Source organism: Camelus dromedarius, chromosome 33, assembly GCF_036321535.1.
Source record: "Camelus dromedarius isolate mCamDro1 chromosome 33, mCamDro1.pat, whole genome shotgun sequence".
Lineage (NCBI taxonomy): Eukaryota > Metazoa > Chordata > Mammalia > Artiodactyla > Camelidae > Camelus > Camelus dromedarius.
The window spans coordinates 10,536,705-10,554,052 of NC_087468.1; the positions used below are offsets into that span (position 1 = coordinate 10,536,705).

The 17,348-nt window shown below is 46.7% G+C and overlaps 1 protein-coding gene across 1 annotated transcript in view; it reads right to left on the reverse strand.

Moving 5' to 3' along the window:
- Nucleotides 1-2,741: 2,741 nt before the first annotated feature.
- The window catches only part of VWA3B (von Willebrand factor A domain containing 3B), a 123,006-nt gene continuing 108,399 nt past the window's right edge, over nt 2,742-17,348 (reverse strand). The window contains 6 exon segments of the mRNA XM_064481885.1: nt 2,742-2,801; nt 3,259-3,610; nt 3,612-3,854; nt 11,544-11,644; nt 14,229-14,366; nt 16,047-16,171. Coding sequence (XP_064337955.1) covers nt 3,454-3,610; nt 3,612-3,854; nt 11,544-11,644; nt 14,229-14,366; nt 16,047-16,171 — 764 coding nt within the window. The 3' untranslated portion in view covers nt 2,742-2,801; nt 3,259-3,453.

Genomic DNA, 17,348 nt, shown 5'->3' on the forward strand with positions numbered 1-17,348 from the left:
CTTCTCTAATTTCTCTAAGGAATGTTTTGTAGTTTACAGCATAGAGATGGTCACTTCTTGGGTTAAATTTTTATATTATTAAGTACTTTGTGGTTTTTAACATTATTTTGAATAGAATTTTTAAAACAGAATTTTTTAAAACTTATTCTCTGATCCTTATGAGTTTTATGCCCTTTTCTTGCCTACTCCACTGACTAGGAACCTCAGTATAATATTTAATGAAGTGGTGGAAGTGAGCTCCCCTGCCTTGCTCTCAGTTGTAAGGGAAAGCATTCATTCCTTCAACACTAAGTGTGATAGTAGCTGTAGGTTTTGTTTTGTTTTGTTTTGTTTTGTTTTTTGTAGATATCTGAAGGGGGTTTGAGGGTTTTGGGGACTGATCAAGAAAAGATATTGGGTGAGATAGAACACACCACAACAAACTACTGGGTGGCACGTGGGTAGGGTTGAATGAGAGAGAAAGTCCCTAACAGCATGAGGACTTTCAAAGGCTTACAGTGACGGCCTCTTCTGGAAGGCAGGCAAGGGACCTGCTTGGGGACAGGAAGGCGGGAGAGATGGCCTGTGTGTCTAGGTGACGTCACTCAGCAGCAAGGCAGGGAGTCTCCAGGTGAGAAAGCTCTGAAGGGCAGCAGCTGCTTTGGAGCCTGGTAACTAATAACCACAAGGCCCGAGCTTATCAATGTGTAGGGAACAGCTGTTGAGTGAGGTTTCATGGGTATGAAAAGCAGGCAGAGTCTAAATAACTAAAAATACGCTTGTTTGGACTATTTTAAAAATAACTTAAAGTGCGAAATTCTGATTTTGGTGCCGGGAGGCTCTTGAGCAAATGGTCTCAGCCTGCAGTGAAGAAATAAACGACCGAGGGACCATTGCACAGATGCCTTTTTCATTTACATAACATACAAATATGACTGTATTTAATTTTCTCTGTTGCTATTATAAATGAGGTTTTTCTCTATCAGTATATCTTCTAATTGATCGCTATTTGTGCACACAGGAAGTCTACTGATTTCTGTGTATCAAATTTCTATCTTGCCACATCACTGAATTTTTTTTTTTTTTGGTTAGAATGAGTATCATTTATTCTCTCAGTTTCTTCAGGTATAATTTTTTATCATATACAAATATAATTTTACTTCTTTTTCAATTCTATTCCTCTAATTAGTGTTTCTTATCTAATTGTGTTAGCTACAACACCTCCCTGCTTTCATAAGGCTGGCTTTTCATCTATATGGAACTGATCTGAAATTGGTAATGGTCTAGGTTATTGTTTCATAGACTCCTGGAGTTAGAAAGAACTCAGAGGTCATGTTAGTGATTCTGTCACTTGACGCATGGATCTTTCTTACATCACTCAAGCCGTCACTTGGTCTCCTCTTGAACTATCTGTTCCCCTTCTTCTGGCAAGGGCTTATCGCCCTGTACTCATTCCCCATAGTTCTGGGTGGTTGTCAGTCACTCCATTCTGACGCTCCTGCCCCTGGCTTAAGGTCCAGGCCAATCACATAGGATGGCTATAAAATCTGGATATTTAGCTACTATTAATTTTTTTTTAAAGATTGAACTCCTTTTATTACTTTTTCTGTCATATGCTAAAAGTGCAAATAATACATTTGTGAAAATGAAACACACAAATTACCTGAGGCAATGCACATAGATGCACGTGCAGCGTGGATGGAAATGCATCCCCTCCCTTTGCTGCAGCTCAGCTCATTTGTTTCTCGGAGATCAATGCCTCTGTCCAGTGTTTTTGAAACCACTGTGACATACATTTTTATCAGGTGTTTTAGTTGTTTCAGGCAGGGGGTGGGGGAGGGGGTGGGGGTGGAAATCCAGTTCCTGTTATTCCATACTGGCTGGAAGTGGAAATACACTGTCATTACTGCAGTTTTTCCCAGCACACAGAAACTGGGCGTTATCATTGAACATATCACTTAATGTCATTGAACATAACATGCATGGCAATGTAATATCGATAAACTAGCATGCATATCTGTCCTGTAGTCCAGCCTTGCATCCCCGGGGAGATGAAGAGGGACAGAACAGTCTAATGGTCTCTCTGCAGCCTGGCACACTGTCAGCACTCAGCTGCTTGTTGAATAACTGAATGAACACATGCAGGTTTACATGAATGCATGCATGTACGAATGAATCACTATGGTTGGATGAATGGCTTCTCTCCCACCCCACCAGTTCTCCACCGTGCAGACCAAACCCAGATACCTGCTCCAGGGCCTTCCAGAGTTCTGGGGGACAGTGTGCTTCCCCACACAGTCTCCTGCCTTGTTCTAGATCCCTCCCTTACTCCTCAGTTCCTGCCTCCCTGCATTAATACTTTTAGTCTGATGCTGAGCTGATGTCTCTTCTTCTTTCATATTTTTGGAAGTGGATTCCTCCTTTAAGCTCTTTGTCATAATCCTGGTGACCCCCCTGCTTTTGGGAATGTACGCATCACTTTTAATTAGGTTGTGAATTTGAGGGTATCACAATGCTGCCTTACCTTTTCTATTTGCAAAAAGCAACTAAGATTTTCCTTATTAATAATCTGTACCCTATTCTTATCTAGCCCCAGGGCTATTACTGACAAGAAGAAGAGAATTGGGGGGATTTTTTTTCATTTTTGAAATTAATGAAGCTAATTTTACCAAAAATCATTGAACAGAAGTGAATAATTTTGTATGTCATTGTTAAAATGTGTTCAAAGACAACAGTAACAAACAGCCCGACAGTTTTGGAATGTTCCCAGTGTAAGAGCTTTTATTCTGCTTCCACGCTCGATTAGAGGGACCTACAACAGACTAGAGACAAAAATAATTAGGGAGGGCTCAATAAAAATTTCCAGAAAACAGTAAGATAGGTAATGTTCAGCCTTGCAGCTCTCAGACAAGTTACTAGGTCTTAATTTCAGTCCTAACATTAAATGATAAAATTCCTAATCCAGATGAGATGCTCAATTTAAAATAAGATGGCAGACTTGGATTGGAACTACATCATTTCAAGATTAGAACTACAGATTTCAAAAAATTTAAAAATCCCATGACAGTAATCTGTCAGATCAAACTTCTGGGTGGCGTGGGGAGTTTACCGGAAGACTGAGTACAGTTCCGTGAGGACAGGGAGAAGAACGGGATAAAGAATGGCCCGGAAAAGCCAGAACCACTAAGCTCAAACAGGCAGGGGATCCGGGTGGAGGGCGGCAGGGAATCCGCCTGTGCTGCAACCAGGGCGGGGAGGGTGGGGGGAGGGTGGCCTTACCTCAGCAGGGGGGCTAGTCCCACAGTGTCCGGTGGCTGAGGCAGCCCTGGAGGGACACTGGCTCTCTCCTACATGGTTGCCACCAGCTGCTTTAAGCTTTCCCAGCGATGCTCCTCAGCCCTTTGCTGCTTTACAAGGGCAGGGTGGGACTGCTCCAGGTGGAGGCGTGGCAGCGATGGTGTAGCTGGTTGACTCCTAGACCCCAGGGCCGAGGACCTTCTCTGGGAAGTGGATGTCAGCGTTACTTAAGGGTGTTAGAGTTTTTGCTGTGGTGTGGCCTAAACTGGCCCAGAACCTGGGCAGTGACCGCATGTGCACTATCCCTGGGAGAGGTCTCAGGGTGTTCCGGAGACAAACGATGTCGTCCCCCTCCCACCTTGGGCTTGCCGTGTCTCTTGGGGCAGGACTCTCGGGACCTGTTGCCACGGGAAGAGTCGTCTGAGTCCGAGGATGCCATCTCCTGGAGAGGCAGCCTCTTGGCAGCTTTCTTTTTCTTCCTTCTAGAGTTCTCCTGTTTTAGTGCTTGTGAATCCCCAGTGTCAGCTTCTTGGATTGGCCATACTGGTAAAGTAGAGTTTCTCATGTCCATGTCTTCCCTAGAAAGAGAGAGAAAGAGAGAGATCAGGGTTGCCCTGGTCTTGACAGCTGATCTGTCTACAGAGATGTCCAAGCCAAGAGGTAACAAGTGTGGGTGAGGATGTGGAGAAAAGGGAACCCTCATGCACTGTTGGTAGGAAGGTAAACTGGTGCAGACACTACAGAAATCAGTATGCAGGGTCCTTAAAAAATGAAAAATAGAACCACCATCTGATGCAGCAACTCTACTTCTGGGTCAAAAAGCCCAAGTAAATGAAATCAGTATCTTGAAGAGATATCTGCCCTCCCCTGTTCACTGCAACATTATTTACGATAGCCGAGATATGGTAACTAAATGTCCGTTGGTGGGTGAATGAATAAAGAAAATGTGATATGTATGAAATATTATTTAGCCATAAAAAAGAAGGAAATTTGCCATTTGTGACAACATGGATGGACCCTGAGGGCCTTATGCTGATTGAAATACGTCAGACAGAGAAAGACAAATGCTGTAAGATCTCACTCATATGTGAAACCTAAAAAAAGCCAAACTCATAGAAACAGAGAATAGCATGATGGTTGCCAGCGGCTGGGGGAGTGGGAGAAACGCGGAGATGTTGGTCAAAGGGTATAAGAAATAAAATAAAATATATTGGGCAGTTTATTTTATCTAGAAGTGTTGTCCTTCGAAAAAGGCATCTTGGGAACACCATGACCCCATTCTAGCCATGCCATCATGACACTCCATTTTGGGAACTTGCTTTTTTCAAAGCCTTCAAGGTAAATTAAGGACAACAGCTGCCTAGTGTTAAAACTTATTTTGTTTCCATAATCGGTATCTGCCATCTTGGATCACCCAGCTTTCACTCTGAATAAATGTGACCATGGCTGCTTCAGAACCTTTTGGAAATTGTGAAGAAAAAATTAGCAGATGTGAGAAAAGATTTTTAGTTATTTTTAAACAGAAAATCCCATCAATCAAATCCCTCTTCCAAGGATTAAGAGTCATCTACATGTGATACTTTTCAAAGACCCAGGAGGTAATTTCCAAGAGAGATTAAAAAACTGGCCACCCCTACTAGGATAGCTGTTGCCGAAAAAAAGAAAAAACAAAACCAAAAAGTTAACAAGTGTTGGCAAGGATGTGGAGAAATTGGAACTCTTGTGCACTGATGGTGGGAATGTAAAATGGTGCAGCTGCTGTGAAAAACAGTATGGCAGTCCCTCAAAATAGTAACAATAGAATTATATGATCCATCAATTCCACTGCTGGTTACATACTCACAAAAAGGGACCCAAACAGATCTGTACACTGATGTTCATAGAAGCATTATTCACAATAGCCAAAAGGTAAAAGAAACCCAAGTGTTCATTGACAGACAAGTGGATAAACAAAATATGGCAAAATCATGCAATGGAATATTGTTTAGCCTTAAAAAGGGAGGAAATTCTGGCACTTGCTATAACATGGATAAACGTTAAGCCAAGTGAAATAAGCTCATCACAAGATGACAAACACTATGATTCCACGTATACAAGGTCCCTAGTCAAAATCATAGAGCTAGAACATAACATGGTGGTTGCCAAGGGCGGGGTAGGGGGGAGAGGGAATGCGGTGCAGAGTTCACAGGTGCAGAGTCTCAATTTGGGAGGAAGTTCTGGAGGTGAATGGTGGTGATGATTGTAGAACATGTGAATGTATTTAATGCAATTGATCTGCATGCATTAAAACGGTTAAATTTTATGTTTGGTATATTTGACTGTAAATTTTTAAAAAATGGTCTGACTAGTAGCAGTAGCATTGGCAAAATTCTTCCCAGGAGACCACCAACAAGATCATCTTGAAATGTTAATGCCAGCACCTGTGTGGATGTCTAAGTTCTGTGAGGCCAGGTTCTCGGAGACTCATCTTGAAATCACACTGCAGGGTTGTAATCACCAGCCTTGTTCTTCGAAGTCTAAAGTCTTATCCACCACACTACCATCAACTTATCCCTCAAATTGCTACCTCCCTCCAGAGCAGACCAAGTTGATATATACTACTTCCTTCTCAGAGGTTTTTCTCTATCTGCCATGTATTAGGATTGGTCCCAGTCCAGTTTACAAGCTACAACCTGTCAGAAAGAAGAGAAGCAAGGAAGGAGGCGTGGGAAGAGAATTTGTCAGGTGCATCAGAGGTACCCAAAGAGTAAGGTAGAGGAGGGGCTACCAACCCACCTGAAGGACACTAGGAAGATGATCTTGGGAGGAACCCAGGAAGAAGAGACTCTAAGACCAAGAGCAGCGCACATCTGGCCCTCAGTAGGGGGTTTGTCACCTAAGTTATGAACAACCTGAAGGATTACATTGGAGGCAGGCAATAATGAAACAGAGGTGCCCTTGTCATGCAAAGATGCAAATAATATATTATATGGAAAAAAAAAATCTGCAAACCAGAATGTATGGTACAGCTTCATTTCTGTTTTTAAGACTGAATGCATGGGATGATTGGAAACCTTTGATTCAATCTCTTAATCGTTGCCTCAGGGAAATGGAGGCCAGTGGAATTCTCACTTCCTCCATATTAAACAATCTTTTCTCAACTGTCATAAATAATGAGAAACAAGGCTTTTTATTTTGAGGAGAAAGAATCAACATAGCAGAGAAAACACTCTAGAAAGACATACATATCAAAGTATAAACGTTTATTTTTGAAATGAGGGACTATAGATGTTTTTTTATATCCCTTTTGCTTTTAATTCCTAAATTCTATTAACTATGCATTACTTTTGGAATAAGAAGAAAACCACATAAGTTGTCATGATTAGAATAAATACGGGCCGGGATTTTGATCCTGGAAAAGGAAAAGCCTTTATTTACATAAACAAAGCATACGCTGCTGGGCCACCCTATTTACTCTCCAGAATGACGGAAGTTGACCAAGTTCAAGATATTCCACAAGGAAATGTCCCCTCATGGGATGGGGGAGCAGGGTAGGTGCGATCTGATGTGAAAGCTCTTAGCCACGCCCTCCCCACCAGGCACCCTCCCTCTGCTTGGCCCAGCCCACTCTGTGGGAAGGGGAGGGGTGGCCGACCTTTTGACACCGGCTGGTGGGCTGGTGGACCGTCTCCATCAGCAGGCTTGGAAAGGCACTGCTAAATGGCTTTCTTTTGCCCCATCTCATGCCCAATAGAGTTAAGTTAAGTCCCCTATGCATAACTTTAGGCTACAGAATTGGTTAAATAACATGACAAATGGGCCAACACTGCGGGGAGCCAGGCACTGTACCTTTGTGACCTTCGCTACCTTCGCTACCTTCGAGGGCTCTTCAGAAGCAGCTGGTTCCACTTCAGGGAAGAGACAGCTGAGCACCCTCTCCCTGCTCCCTCTCTGTGTCTAGCTAGACCCACCGGTTCGCTTGATCAGGTATTGTCCCCTTGGCCCTGTTCTTGCTGGTTTCCTGAGGCCTCAGGTTTTGTTTTAAGCCATTCAGGCATTTTTTTTTTCTTTAACTGGAGGTACTGGGGATTGAACCCAGGACCTTGTGCATGCTAAGCATGCGCTGTACCACTGAGCTGTACTCTGCCCCCAGGGCTCGCTTCTATTCTGCCCTAAGTGTGTCTCATAGAACATGAAGAACAGGAGGAACTATGGAGTCAGCACCGAACAGGTGTCTGATAAGGACCAGGAGGCCCCCGAGTTTTAGCAATGCAGGGGCAGAAAATGGAGAGGCTGATGAGAAAAGGCTGTTGTCATCCAAACAGCTCCCACTGGCCCTCAGGAGTAACGAATCTCCACGACTCTCTGCGTTCTCATCCCAAGTCCGAGCACGCTTTTTGAAGACGCAATAGCATCTGTCCCCCCGGATAAGGTAGGACACACAGACAGGGTAAATGCTGAATGCCTGCTTTCCCAGCCTCAGGACCTGACCAGAAGGGACCGAGGAAGCGCGTGACATACGTGGGCTTAACGGGTTCAGAGGCACAGCTCCTTCTAAGGGAAAATAGTCAGTAGTGGCCAAGCGAGATTATGAGAAGTGATTCATCTCATGCAATGTCAGAGGCCGCGCTGAATCTTGAAGTTTTCATCAATGACTTAACATCCGTGCTGTCGGGAAGGCAACGTGAGGCCGCGTGACACGGAGTAAGGGGAGGGGTATCCAACAGTATGGGAATTATAATTTCCTTGGAGGCACACTCCTAAATCCAAATAACTTGATGGAAAATTAACTGCTCAAGGAAAGATAACGAGAGACGAATATTTTGTGTAACAGAAACTGAGAGCTGGCCGCAGACCCAGACAAACCTCATGTGAGCCCTGGGAGGGGGTCTCCTCTCCAGGACTCTCATGCCCAGCCCTGGCCCCAAGGCCACACAGTTACCGGCACACATCAGCAAAAGAACACTCCTGTCTTCAGGAGCTCACTGCCCAACAGCCTCCTTTAGATGCCCGGTGACTTTTCCGGAGCACAGAGGAAACGATTCGTCCAGTCTGGCCTCGCTTTGACCACACTTAGAAGCTGGCTCATTTCTTCAAGAAATCAAACTCCCTCTAAGGCAAATCTTCTTAAAGAGGGAACTTGAAGGTAATTTGCCCGAGTCTTGCTCTGCCAAGAAGGAAGGGAGAATGGATTCCAGCTCTGCTGGGAGGAATTCCCAGCCCGCTACACGGCACCAGCTGCGTGGATTCAGCCCAGGCCTGCCAGGGGCGCCCTGCCCACAGAAGCATGTGGTCCCCGCCTGCGGGTGGTTGAGGCACGTCCCTTCACTGGAGAAAACCAGAAGTCAGAGCATGAAGCCCACCAGGAGTGTTTCCCCTGAAGGGGCCAGAGGTCACAGCCTTCTGACGTGACCAGGACCTCGGGGTGCAGGAGGTAGTCAGGGAGGAGCTCGGGCTGTGAATCTCCAGCCTGGTGAGGAGGGAGGAGGCCAAGATGGGGGAGAATTCCTTCTGGTCCACTCGCTTCTTGGAGTTAGGAGAAATTACACGTGTGTTCTCTAAATGGACAAAGTTATAGACACGTTAGGGAATATTTTCGTTTAGAACAGACATCTCTGATGCCACGAACTGTAGAAGAGCTCACGGACTTTCCTGAAGGTGAGGCAAGAGCAATCATTCCCCTCCACCCTCTCAGGAGACACAGCTCTCTCAGGAGGTGTTAGAGAACGCGGTCACCAGGTTGCCAGGGAAGGAGAAAACTGCAACAGCCTCACTTCATTTCACACCACAAATACAGTGATACTAAAATTCTCTCCTTTAAGAATTAGTTCTTTCGCATTTAGTGAAACAGGTAACATATTTTACAAGCCAACCTTGCTATAAGTCTTGAAGAATCATTTAAGTGTCAAAATTTTGAACTGAAAATGAAAATTTGCATCAGCTGTGGCCATATTGTGACAATTTTGAACCCCTTCCCCTTCCAAATACTTTCCTTCCTGCCTTCACTGTGTACCACCCTCTTTAGGAACCAGGAGAGATTCAAACAGTTACTAATTTGGGGAGTGAGGGGCTGCAGAGACAGAGGGAAATCAGTCAAGCAAGAAAAGTGATGATAACGCAAACAACAGTTTAGTGACAAAACAGAGAACTAGTTCTTCCTCAAGGGATAAAAATAACAATCTGACACATATCTTTGAGTTGTTCTGCAAACATTAAGACCACCCCCTCCACTGACCCAGGGGGAGGGTGGTGACTACATGCCGACTACCTGCACGGAGACCCCAGACTGGTTGGAACTTGAAGGCTAATGATCAAGATTCCTGAAACACCACCCTGTTACCTCACCACCAACCAATCAGAACAAAGTCCACAAGCTGATCATGCACTATGCAACCCTCACCCCAAATGTTGCCATTTAAAACCCTTCCCTGAAAGCCATCGGGGAGTTCGGGTGTTTTGAACATTAGCTACCTATTCTCCTTGCTCAGTGCCCTGCAATAAATGTACTTTCCTTCACCACAACCTGGTGTCAGTAGATTGGCTTCGCTGCACGCAGGCCAACGGACCCAAGTTCGATCTGGTAGCAGGAACGAGACGATTCCCACTGTGTGTCAAGCACCTGCTTTGCACCAGGCATGGCAATGGCCGTCTCCAGTGCTCACACCACCCTAACCTCACGATGAAGCACAACTTCTGAGATGATAAGCAACCTGCCAGGGACACATAACTGAGTGAGCGTGGGGCTGGGACAAGAGCCCAGGTCTTAGTTTCCGACGCCTTTTCCACTGCAGTCGTCAACCATGGTGGCACACTGCAACCACTCAGGGAGCTTTAAACAACCTGATCCCAGGTCCCACTCTCAGACTGTGATTCTGAGGCAAGAGCACAGGAGCAGTCTGGGTTGGAGATGGAGATAAGAGGTCCTCAGTGTCAACGGAGCCATGAAGCATTGGATGAGGGTCAAATCAGGCAAGGATGATGTCCAGAGAGAGGACCAGCCTCAAGAGGTGGGGCTTAGAGAAGGAGGGCGTGGCCGACAGGCAGGTCAGCAAGAGTGGAGATGGTGGGTGTGAGTGTGTGAGGTGCTGAGCAGGCCTTGTGCAAGCAGTTCCTGCAGGGGGCAGGGTGCCACACCCCAGGCTTAGGGAGTCAGCAGGAGGTGAGACAGCTGAGCTGACAGGCTGTGAGTCTGCACGCAGAGCCGGGCGGCGAAGGCAAAGGCAGTGCTGGACTGCCCTGCAGAGCGCAGGGATGTCTACTTGTTTAGGATGTGTGTGCACAGGTGTGTGCACGTGTGTAATAGGGGAGGCAACTGTGGGTTTTCACTGAGGTGAAGGCATTGGGAGAGAGGAGCTAAGGTGAGAGGGGAGGAGAGTCCAGGACACGGGCAGAGGGGAAGGGCCTGGTGGACAGATCAGACTTGGACGAGAGGAGGGACTTTGACACTGCGGGGATGATACAGGCTTGCACAAGCCCAGGGCTGGGGAAGGAAGCTCAGGGAGAGAATGTCTGGTGGTTCCTGTTCATGAAGTACGAGGTGAGGCCATTGGGAGATGGATGTTGGCACCCGAAGATGGCCGCAAATTCCAAGTGAAGTTGGAAGGTGTTTCCTGGATCCCTTTCCCCAGCTCATGCTCAAAACCCACCTCCACCTCCAAGGTCAGGGCTCCGGATTCCAACTTTGATGCCCCTCGTTGGCCCCAGGGACTTGGGGTTTTGCCTGCTCTCCAGGCCTCAGCTTTTTCATACTGATTTTGCTTTAATCCACCTTTCCAGCTTTTAGCAATCCTGCTGCCTCAGATGAAAATGTGTTCACCCTGCTGTCGCCCCTGGAGATCCACCCCATCCCTGCCACTCACCTGGGCACAGGCAAGCCAGGGCCAGCACCTCACTCTCACCCGGAAAAGGGAGAGGTGACAGGTGACTGGTCCCAACTGCAACTTAATCTAACTCGTACTTTATGGTGAGACTTCATTATTTGAATCCTTACAAATAAAAGGAAAATAAATCCCTCAGATTTGTGGCAGGATTGAACACTTTTTGGAAGGGTCAGTAAAATATGTAATGTTGAATCTGAGGTCAGAACCAGACAGACAAACAGCCAGCAGGTATAAGGTGTGACGCTGAAGGCAGGGACAGTCGTCACGGAGCTGCATTTTAAGCAGGAGGTCCCCCACCCTTGCTTTTCTCCCCAGGTATTTAGAGATCATGGATCTCAACTCAGAAACAGAGTAAAGGTGCAAAGATATAAATAAAATTCAGAAAGTAAAAAAGTTGGGTCCACTTACACTTTTGAATCTTCCAGAATTGGAGGTGATTTTATATGAGAGCAAGAGAGAGCATATTTGTTTTGGCTGATCTTGATAAGTGCACTCCGAGGGCAAAATTCCTGTAAAAATACCAAAAGAGTTCATTCAAATTTAAATCAGAAATGTCCACAATTCAGATGTAATTTTATTCTAGCTCAACCCATTAGAACAGCTACTAGGCCACTATCCTGTTCCAGGCGGTACTTAAAGGGCAGTTTAAATGCTTGATAATTTTACATGGAATAAAAGTCATCATTTGGTCCTAAGTCATCATTTGGTCCTCTTTGTTATTTCCCCATATCCTGGATTATTTGCCAAGTCCATCCACATAAGATGTGTGTGTACACGTTGTGTGAGCACACACAAACACTCCTTCATGTACACACCTTCCCGTCTATCTTAATTTCAGCCTTGGCCATCTCTTTCCTAGACTTATAAACTGTCACCGCCACCCCTTGCTGAATGTCCCACCATCAGCTCGAGTCTCCTAGAATTTCTATCAGAATTGTCCTCAGTGTCCCTCCCTAAGACCATGCCATCCGGTCCAGGGCCCCACTGCCCTGTGGGTAACTTCCAAGGTCCTTCCTGGGCTCTGAGGCTCTTTGTCAGGGATCCTGGGTCCCCTGCTTCATCTCTCCCCACATCTGGGACCTGCCCAGGGCCCCGTCCCTTCTAACGTCCCTTGTTCTGCTTTCTCCTCTCTTGCCTGGTCTACATCCTCAGAGCAGGGCCACCGGGCTGAGATGTTCCCACCCGCTGCCCTTCCAGGCTGCTTCTTCACTGCCATCCAAACAGCTCCAGGAAAGCCCGTTGTCTCTCAGGGAATTTTCCTGGGTTGGTAAGAAGACGCCCTTTCCCTGTCTTGTTCTGTTAGATTGGATACCGCGCTCCTGGGGCCACTGGCTCCGATGGTCTCCACTCATCCACCCTAAAATTCAACCCTTCATCCTAAAATCCATTCACCATGACAGCTTCCCTGATGGACATGCCTCGCGCTACAGTCAACGACTGACTGGATATTATTTAAATACAGGCAGCTGGGCACAGACATTCAGGGTGCAGGCGACTGAACCAGACTGCCTGGGCTCAGACACCCGTCCCACCGCTTAGCCTGGGTGTGGTGCACCTCTCTGCTTCGGGTTTCTTATCTGAGGATGGGGATAATAGTACAGACCTTTTAAGCTTTATTTCTTCCCCCTTAACAGAGGCGCTGGGAACTGAACCCAGGACCTTGTGCCTGCCCAGCACGCGCTCTACCACTGAGCTGCACCCCCACCCCCCACCTCACAGAGTTGTGAGCGTTCAGCTGTTCACTGTGGGAGGCACTCGGGTTAGTATTTGTGCTGCGTAAGAAGTGTGTAACACAGCGAGCGCTGCTGTTTGGTTCGCTGCTTGGTGCTGCCAATACATTTTTCAGGCATATTAAGTGGACCATCAAAATGATGTTACTTCCATTAGAAACATCATGCATTCAAGTACTTTATAAAGCAGTTGTGAGACCTTGCTCTTCGTCAGGAGCCGTGCCAGGGATGCAAAGACGACTAGGACGCAGTCCCTGCCTTTAAGGAGTGGGGTGATCGGAGAGGCAGCCAGCGTGGGAGGAAGGCAGGACAATGTGCGGGGGAACCTGAGGGTCTCGGCAGAAGTTGGGCAGAGTCTTGGGGTGGCAGGAGCTCTTATGGAAAGAAGATGGGGAGGTGGTTCAGGAAGAGGTAACACCCAGGGGCTTGAAAAAGCCCCGTGTTCATGGAGCAGTGAGCCTTCCACAGAGCTGGAAGCCAAGCTCACAGGGCAGGCTGGGCTTGGGCTGGGGTCACATTGTGCTTTTCCTTGAGTTTTCTGAGAAGTGAGTTTGGGGGCAGGGAGGGTACATCAGGCAGGCAAGTGATATCATCAGATTAGTAAACTGATAAAGATTGTTTTCTAGAATTTCAGGGAAAATACACAGGGAAGGACAGCAGACTCAGCCGCAGTAGTTGAGTCTTATCTCTAAAATGGGTTAATGAAGTTTCCTCTCGGGATCCTTGAGTCCCTAGCTCCTGGTCCAGCTTCCTGCTTCCCTTACAGCACGCTCGGTCTCAGCCTTTAGCAGAACGGGAGGATCTGTAACAGGACCACCATTTTCTGAGGGCAGACCCAGGTCACGTCTCAGCCCTCCCTGGGCCCCCTCTACAGCCCCACTCCACCGCCTGCCACCCTGGCACCTGCCCTCTCTTATCTCAAAGTGCTGCTCACCTAGCTCCCTTTGTCCCCAGGATGTTGTCCAAACCCCTGCTCATGGGGGTACAGCCTTCTCAACTGAAGGCAGAGAGAGAGTGGTGCAGTAAGAACCCGGGGAGGCTGTGGCCGAGGCCAGGATTGGAGTGAGCCTCCCCAGCCATCAGATGTGGAATGAGAGCCCCAAAGACCATCTGATGGGTGAAGGTGTGCTAGGAGGCCATGGCGACCTTAGTGAGGGCAGATTCTGTGTTGCACAGTGAACAGATCTCTAACCACAGGGAGTGGATGTCGGGGTGGTGGTGGATAGACACAGCTAAAAAATCACTTTAGAGACTTCCAGTAGTGCCAGGAAAGAGAGAAGCATTGCCCACAAGAAAGGCAGGGGTAAAAGAAGCTACTTTCTGCTTACAGAGAAAGTTCTTTTCTAAATGAAAGTCTACTTACTCTCCGGTTGTTACACTTTAAAACTGTGTAGAATTTATCTTCAGCTGCATCCTGGTTTGGAAGGGCTATGACAATGGAGGGGACATAAAAGTCAAATCCTTTGGGTACCACAATTTTGGCAAACACGTAATCTCCAACCTGTAGATGAGAACATAATTCATAGCAAATACTTTGCTTACAGATGTTATAGACAATATCAATATAAGCTTGTTTTACATCACCCAAGATGATTAGCAAGTACTAATGCTAGAATTCAAATATTTCTTTTTTCTCAGTTGGAAAGAGTCACTAGTTCCAAAATTCTCTGGGCTCACTGGGCCACAGCTAGAAACTTGTGATCAGTTTGGGAAAGCCTCATTTTTAGCAGGACTTCACCTGACAAGGGTCCCAGGGACAGCTAGCAAGATGGCAAGGGGTCTGGAAACCATATCCTACAAAGACTGGTTGAAGGAACCTGGAATGTCTAGAGACAGGCTGGGACCTGGGACCTGGGACCTGGGGCCCTTTGCTGCAGTGCCTGCACCTGGACAAATGTTTCCTTGAGCAACAGAATACAAAGAAACTATAAGGGGCCAAAAGTAACTGTGTGCATGTGAAGTTGGGGTGAGTTATGAGCAATAAGATATAATAAGAACAAAAACCCAACTGCCACTTCTGAGGTGCGGGGAGCAAAAGCAGGGCACTGCCACACAGCACCACCAAGGGGGTGGGCAGACTACCTGAGCCACCCCTCTGACCCGACCCCTTGACCTGCTCCTACCCTCACCCCATTCTAGGAACCAGCTGGTCCCTCCCAACCCCCCAGGGAGTGAGCAAGGGCGCCTGTTACTTTTCTTTTGCTGCAGCACAAGTCCCAGTAAAGCCTTGCCTGAATTCCTCCTCTGGCCTCTTATGGATTTCTATTGATTAAAGGGTCCAGGAACCCGGGTCAGTAACAGTTTCACACGAGGACCACAGAGAGAATGAACAGCGCCCTACACATCTGAAGGGTGATCAGGGCAGAGGAAAGGACGAGGTTTGTTTAATGTGGCTCTGAAGCACATACATGGGGAAAAGTCACCAAGAGAGAAGTTCCAGTAGAAAGCAAATCTCATGAAGAGGCACCCAGGGCTGCTGGGCATCTGTCAGGTGGGGAGGATTAATGGTCAGGGGCAAAGTGCACTGATGTGTGCCCCAAGTCTGCCCGGGGGAGGCAGGGACAGACACCAACGTGGAATCCTGTGAGTGCTCCCAGGGTGCTCTTTGCCCTGGCTCACAGTATCAAAGAAACAGCAGCAGTGGAGATGGGGGAGGGCTTTTTCTACTCTCTGGCCTTGGTGCTGGGATGAGGATAGCGCAAGGGGACAGGCTAGACACAGCACCGCTTTGACGAATTTATAAGCAGATGAGAGCACATCAGCCTGGCTCACCCCTCAAATGTATGTTCTAGGCATCAAGGTCTGGCATCAGCTGACTACAATGTCAAGGAACGTGCTACCTCTGCACTTTTTTTTTTCTTAATTGAAGTATAGTCAGTTTACAGTTTCTCTCTGCTCTTGTTATTAAATCTGTTTTAGTATCAACTTCTGCAGTTCATGAGTACCAGCAGCCATAGCAAATCCTTTCCCCCAACTGTCTAGTGTCTGTTAAGTGACAAGGGCCTCAAGGGGCTATGCAAACAGGTCTGTGCTGTCCTGAGCTCCTTAACAGGGTGTTAGCAGATCAGGGTCAGGAGCAAAGAGATTGCTAGGCAAGAGGTCATAGGAACAGGGGCCACTGTTATCCAGAGCTCTGGGAATGGTGAAAAGGGGCCGGGGAAGAGATGGCTGGAGCAGGTACCTGGAGCAGCGGGCAGGGCATGGCGCCCCCTACAGGTGTGATGAATGAGATGGGCACGACCTTGGTGTCTCCATACCGAAAGCCCACGAGCGCATGGGTGGGGCTCACACACTTCTTCACAACTCCTGTAAGGAGTCAGATTTAAAACAAAATATAAAGACAATGCCTATTCCCTTAGGCTTGCCCCAGCCTGTTGACTTCACTGAGCTGTAACACTTTGCCCGTTTCAATCAGTGTGCCACTTCATTTCTCCACCACATAACACTGGATCCTGTGGGATGCCTGCTCGGTCAGAGTGGTCTGGAGCTGAGCTGGGAAGCTGAGAGAACACACGGAAGCCCGTTCAACCAGCATCACCAGCACCGTCCTGATGGGAACATTGTTCCTAGAAATGTCCTCTCCCCAGACACGTCCTAGCATCCTATTCCCTTGTTTGTTTCTTTTAGCCATATTTCCTTCTGTAACACTTGGAGATAGAAAATCGTTATTGTTACGTTGTGAACGTGAAAGGAAATATGAATTCCCCTCATCAACTTATCAGCTAATATTACACACCCAACGGCTTCCCTAAAATATACAATCAGTGAAGGAAGAAAAGAAAAAGCAGCAAGTTTTCTTGTCTTTTAGTTATATACACAGAGATTATTCTAACAGGAAAAGAAAATACTGGTGTTAAGGTGCACGTATTTTGTCATTTATCCTAGTTGAAATTTCTTTTCCCATTAAAAAGCGATTATAAGTATTAGGGGGAAGTTTTGACATGACATTTCCCTGGCAGTGACAGCTGCACTTGGACCCCCTAGTCCGAGACAGAAATGTGCTCGACCCCACTGGGCTCCCAGGGTGTGAGTGCCTGGCACCCCTGCTCCAGCTCCCATGCTGGCTTTGACAAATCCCATGTCCTTTCATGTGGCAAAGAAATAGCTGCTGATTTTCGATTCTCAAGTTCACGTGTCTTGTTTTAAATGGCCAAAGAAAGGGAAAAAAAATTTTTTTTTAATGTCAGTATCATGACAGATGATAGGAAAGGCTAGAAAATGATTCTAGATTAAAGATGACGAAAGAGACATGGTAACTAAATTTTAATAACGATTCTGAATTGAGACCTTATAAGAGAGAAACAAATGCTATAAAGGCTATTATTGGGACAATTAAGATAATTGAAATATATAGTTAAAAGAGTATATAATAATATTAAATTTCCTGAATTTGATAACTCAACTGTGGTTTTATTAAGAGAATACCCTTGTTCCTGAGAAATACACACTGATGGATTAAGGGGCAAAGGGGCATGATGACATT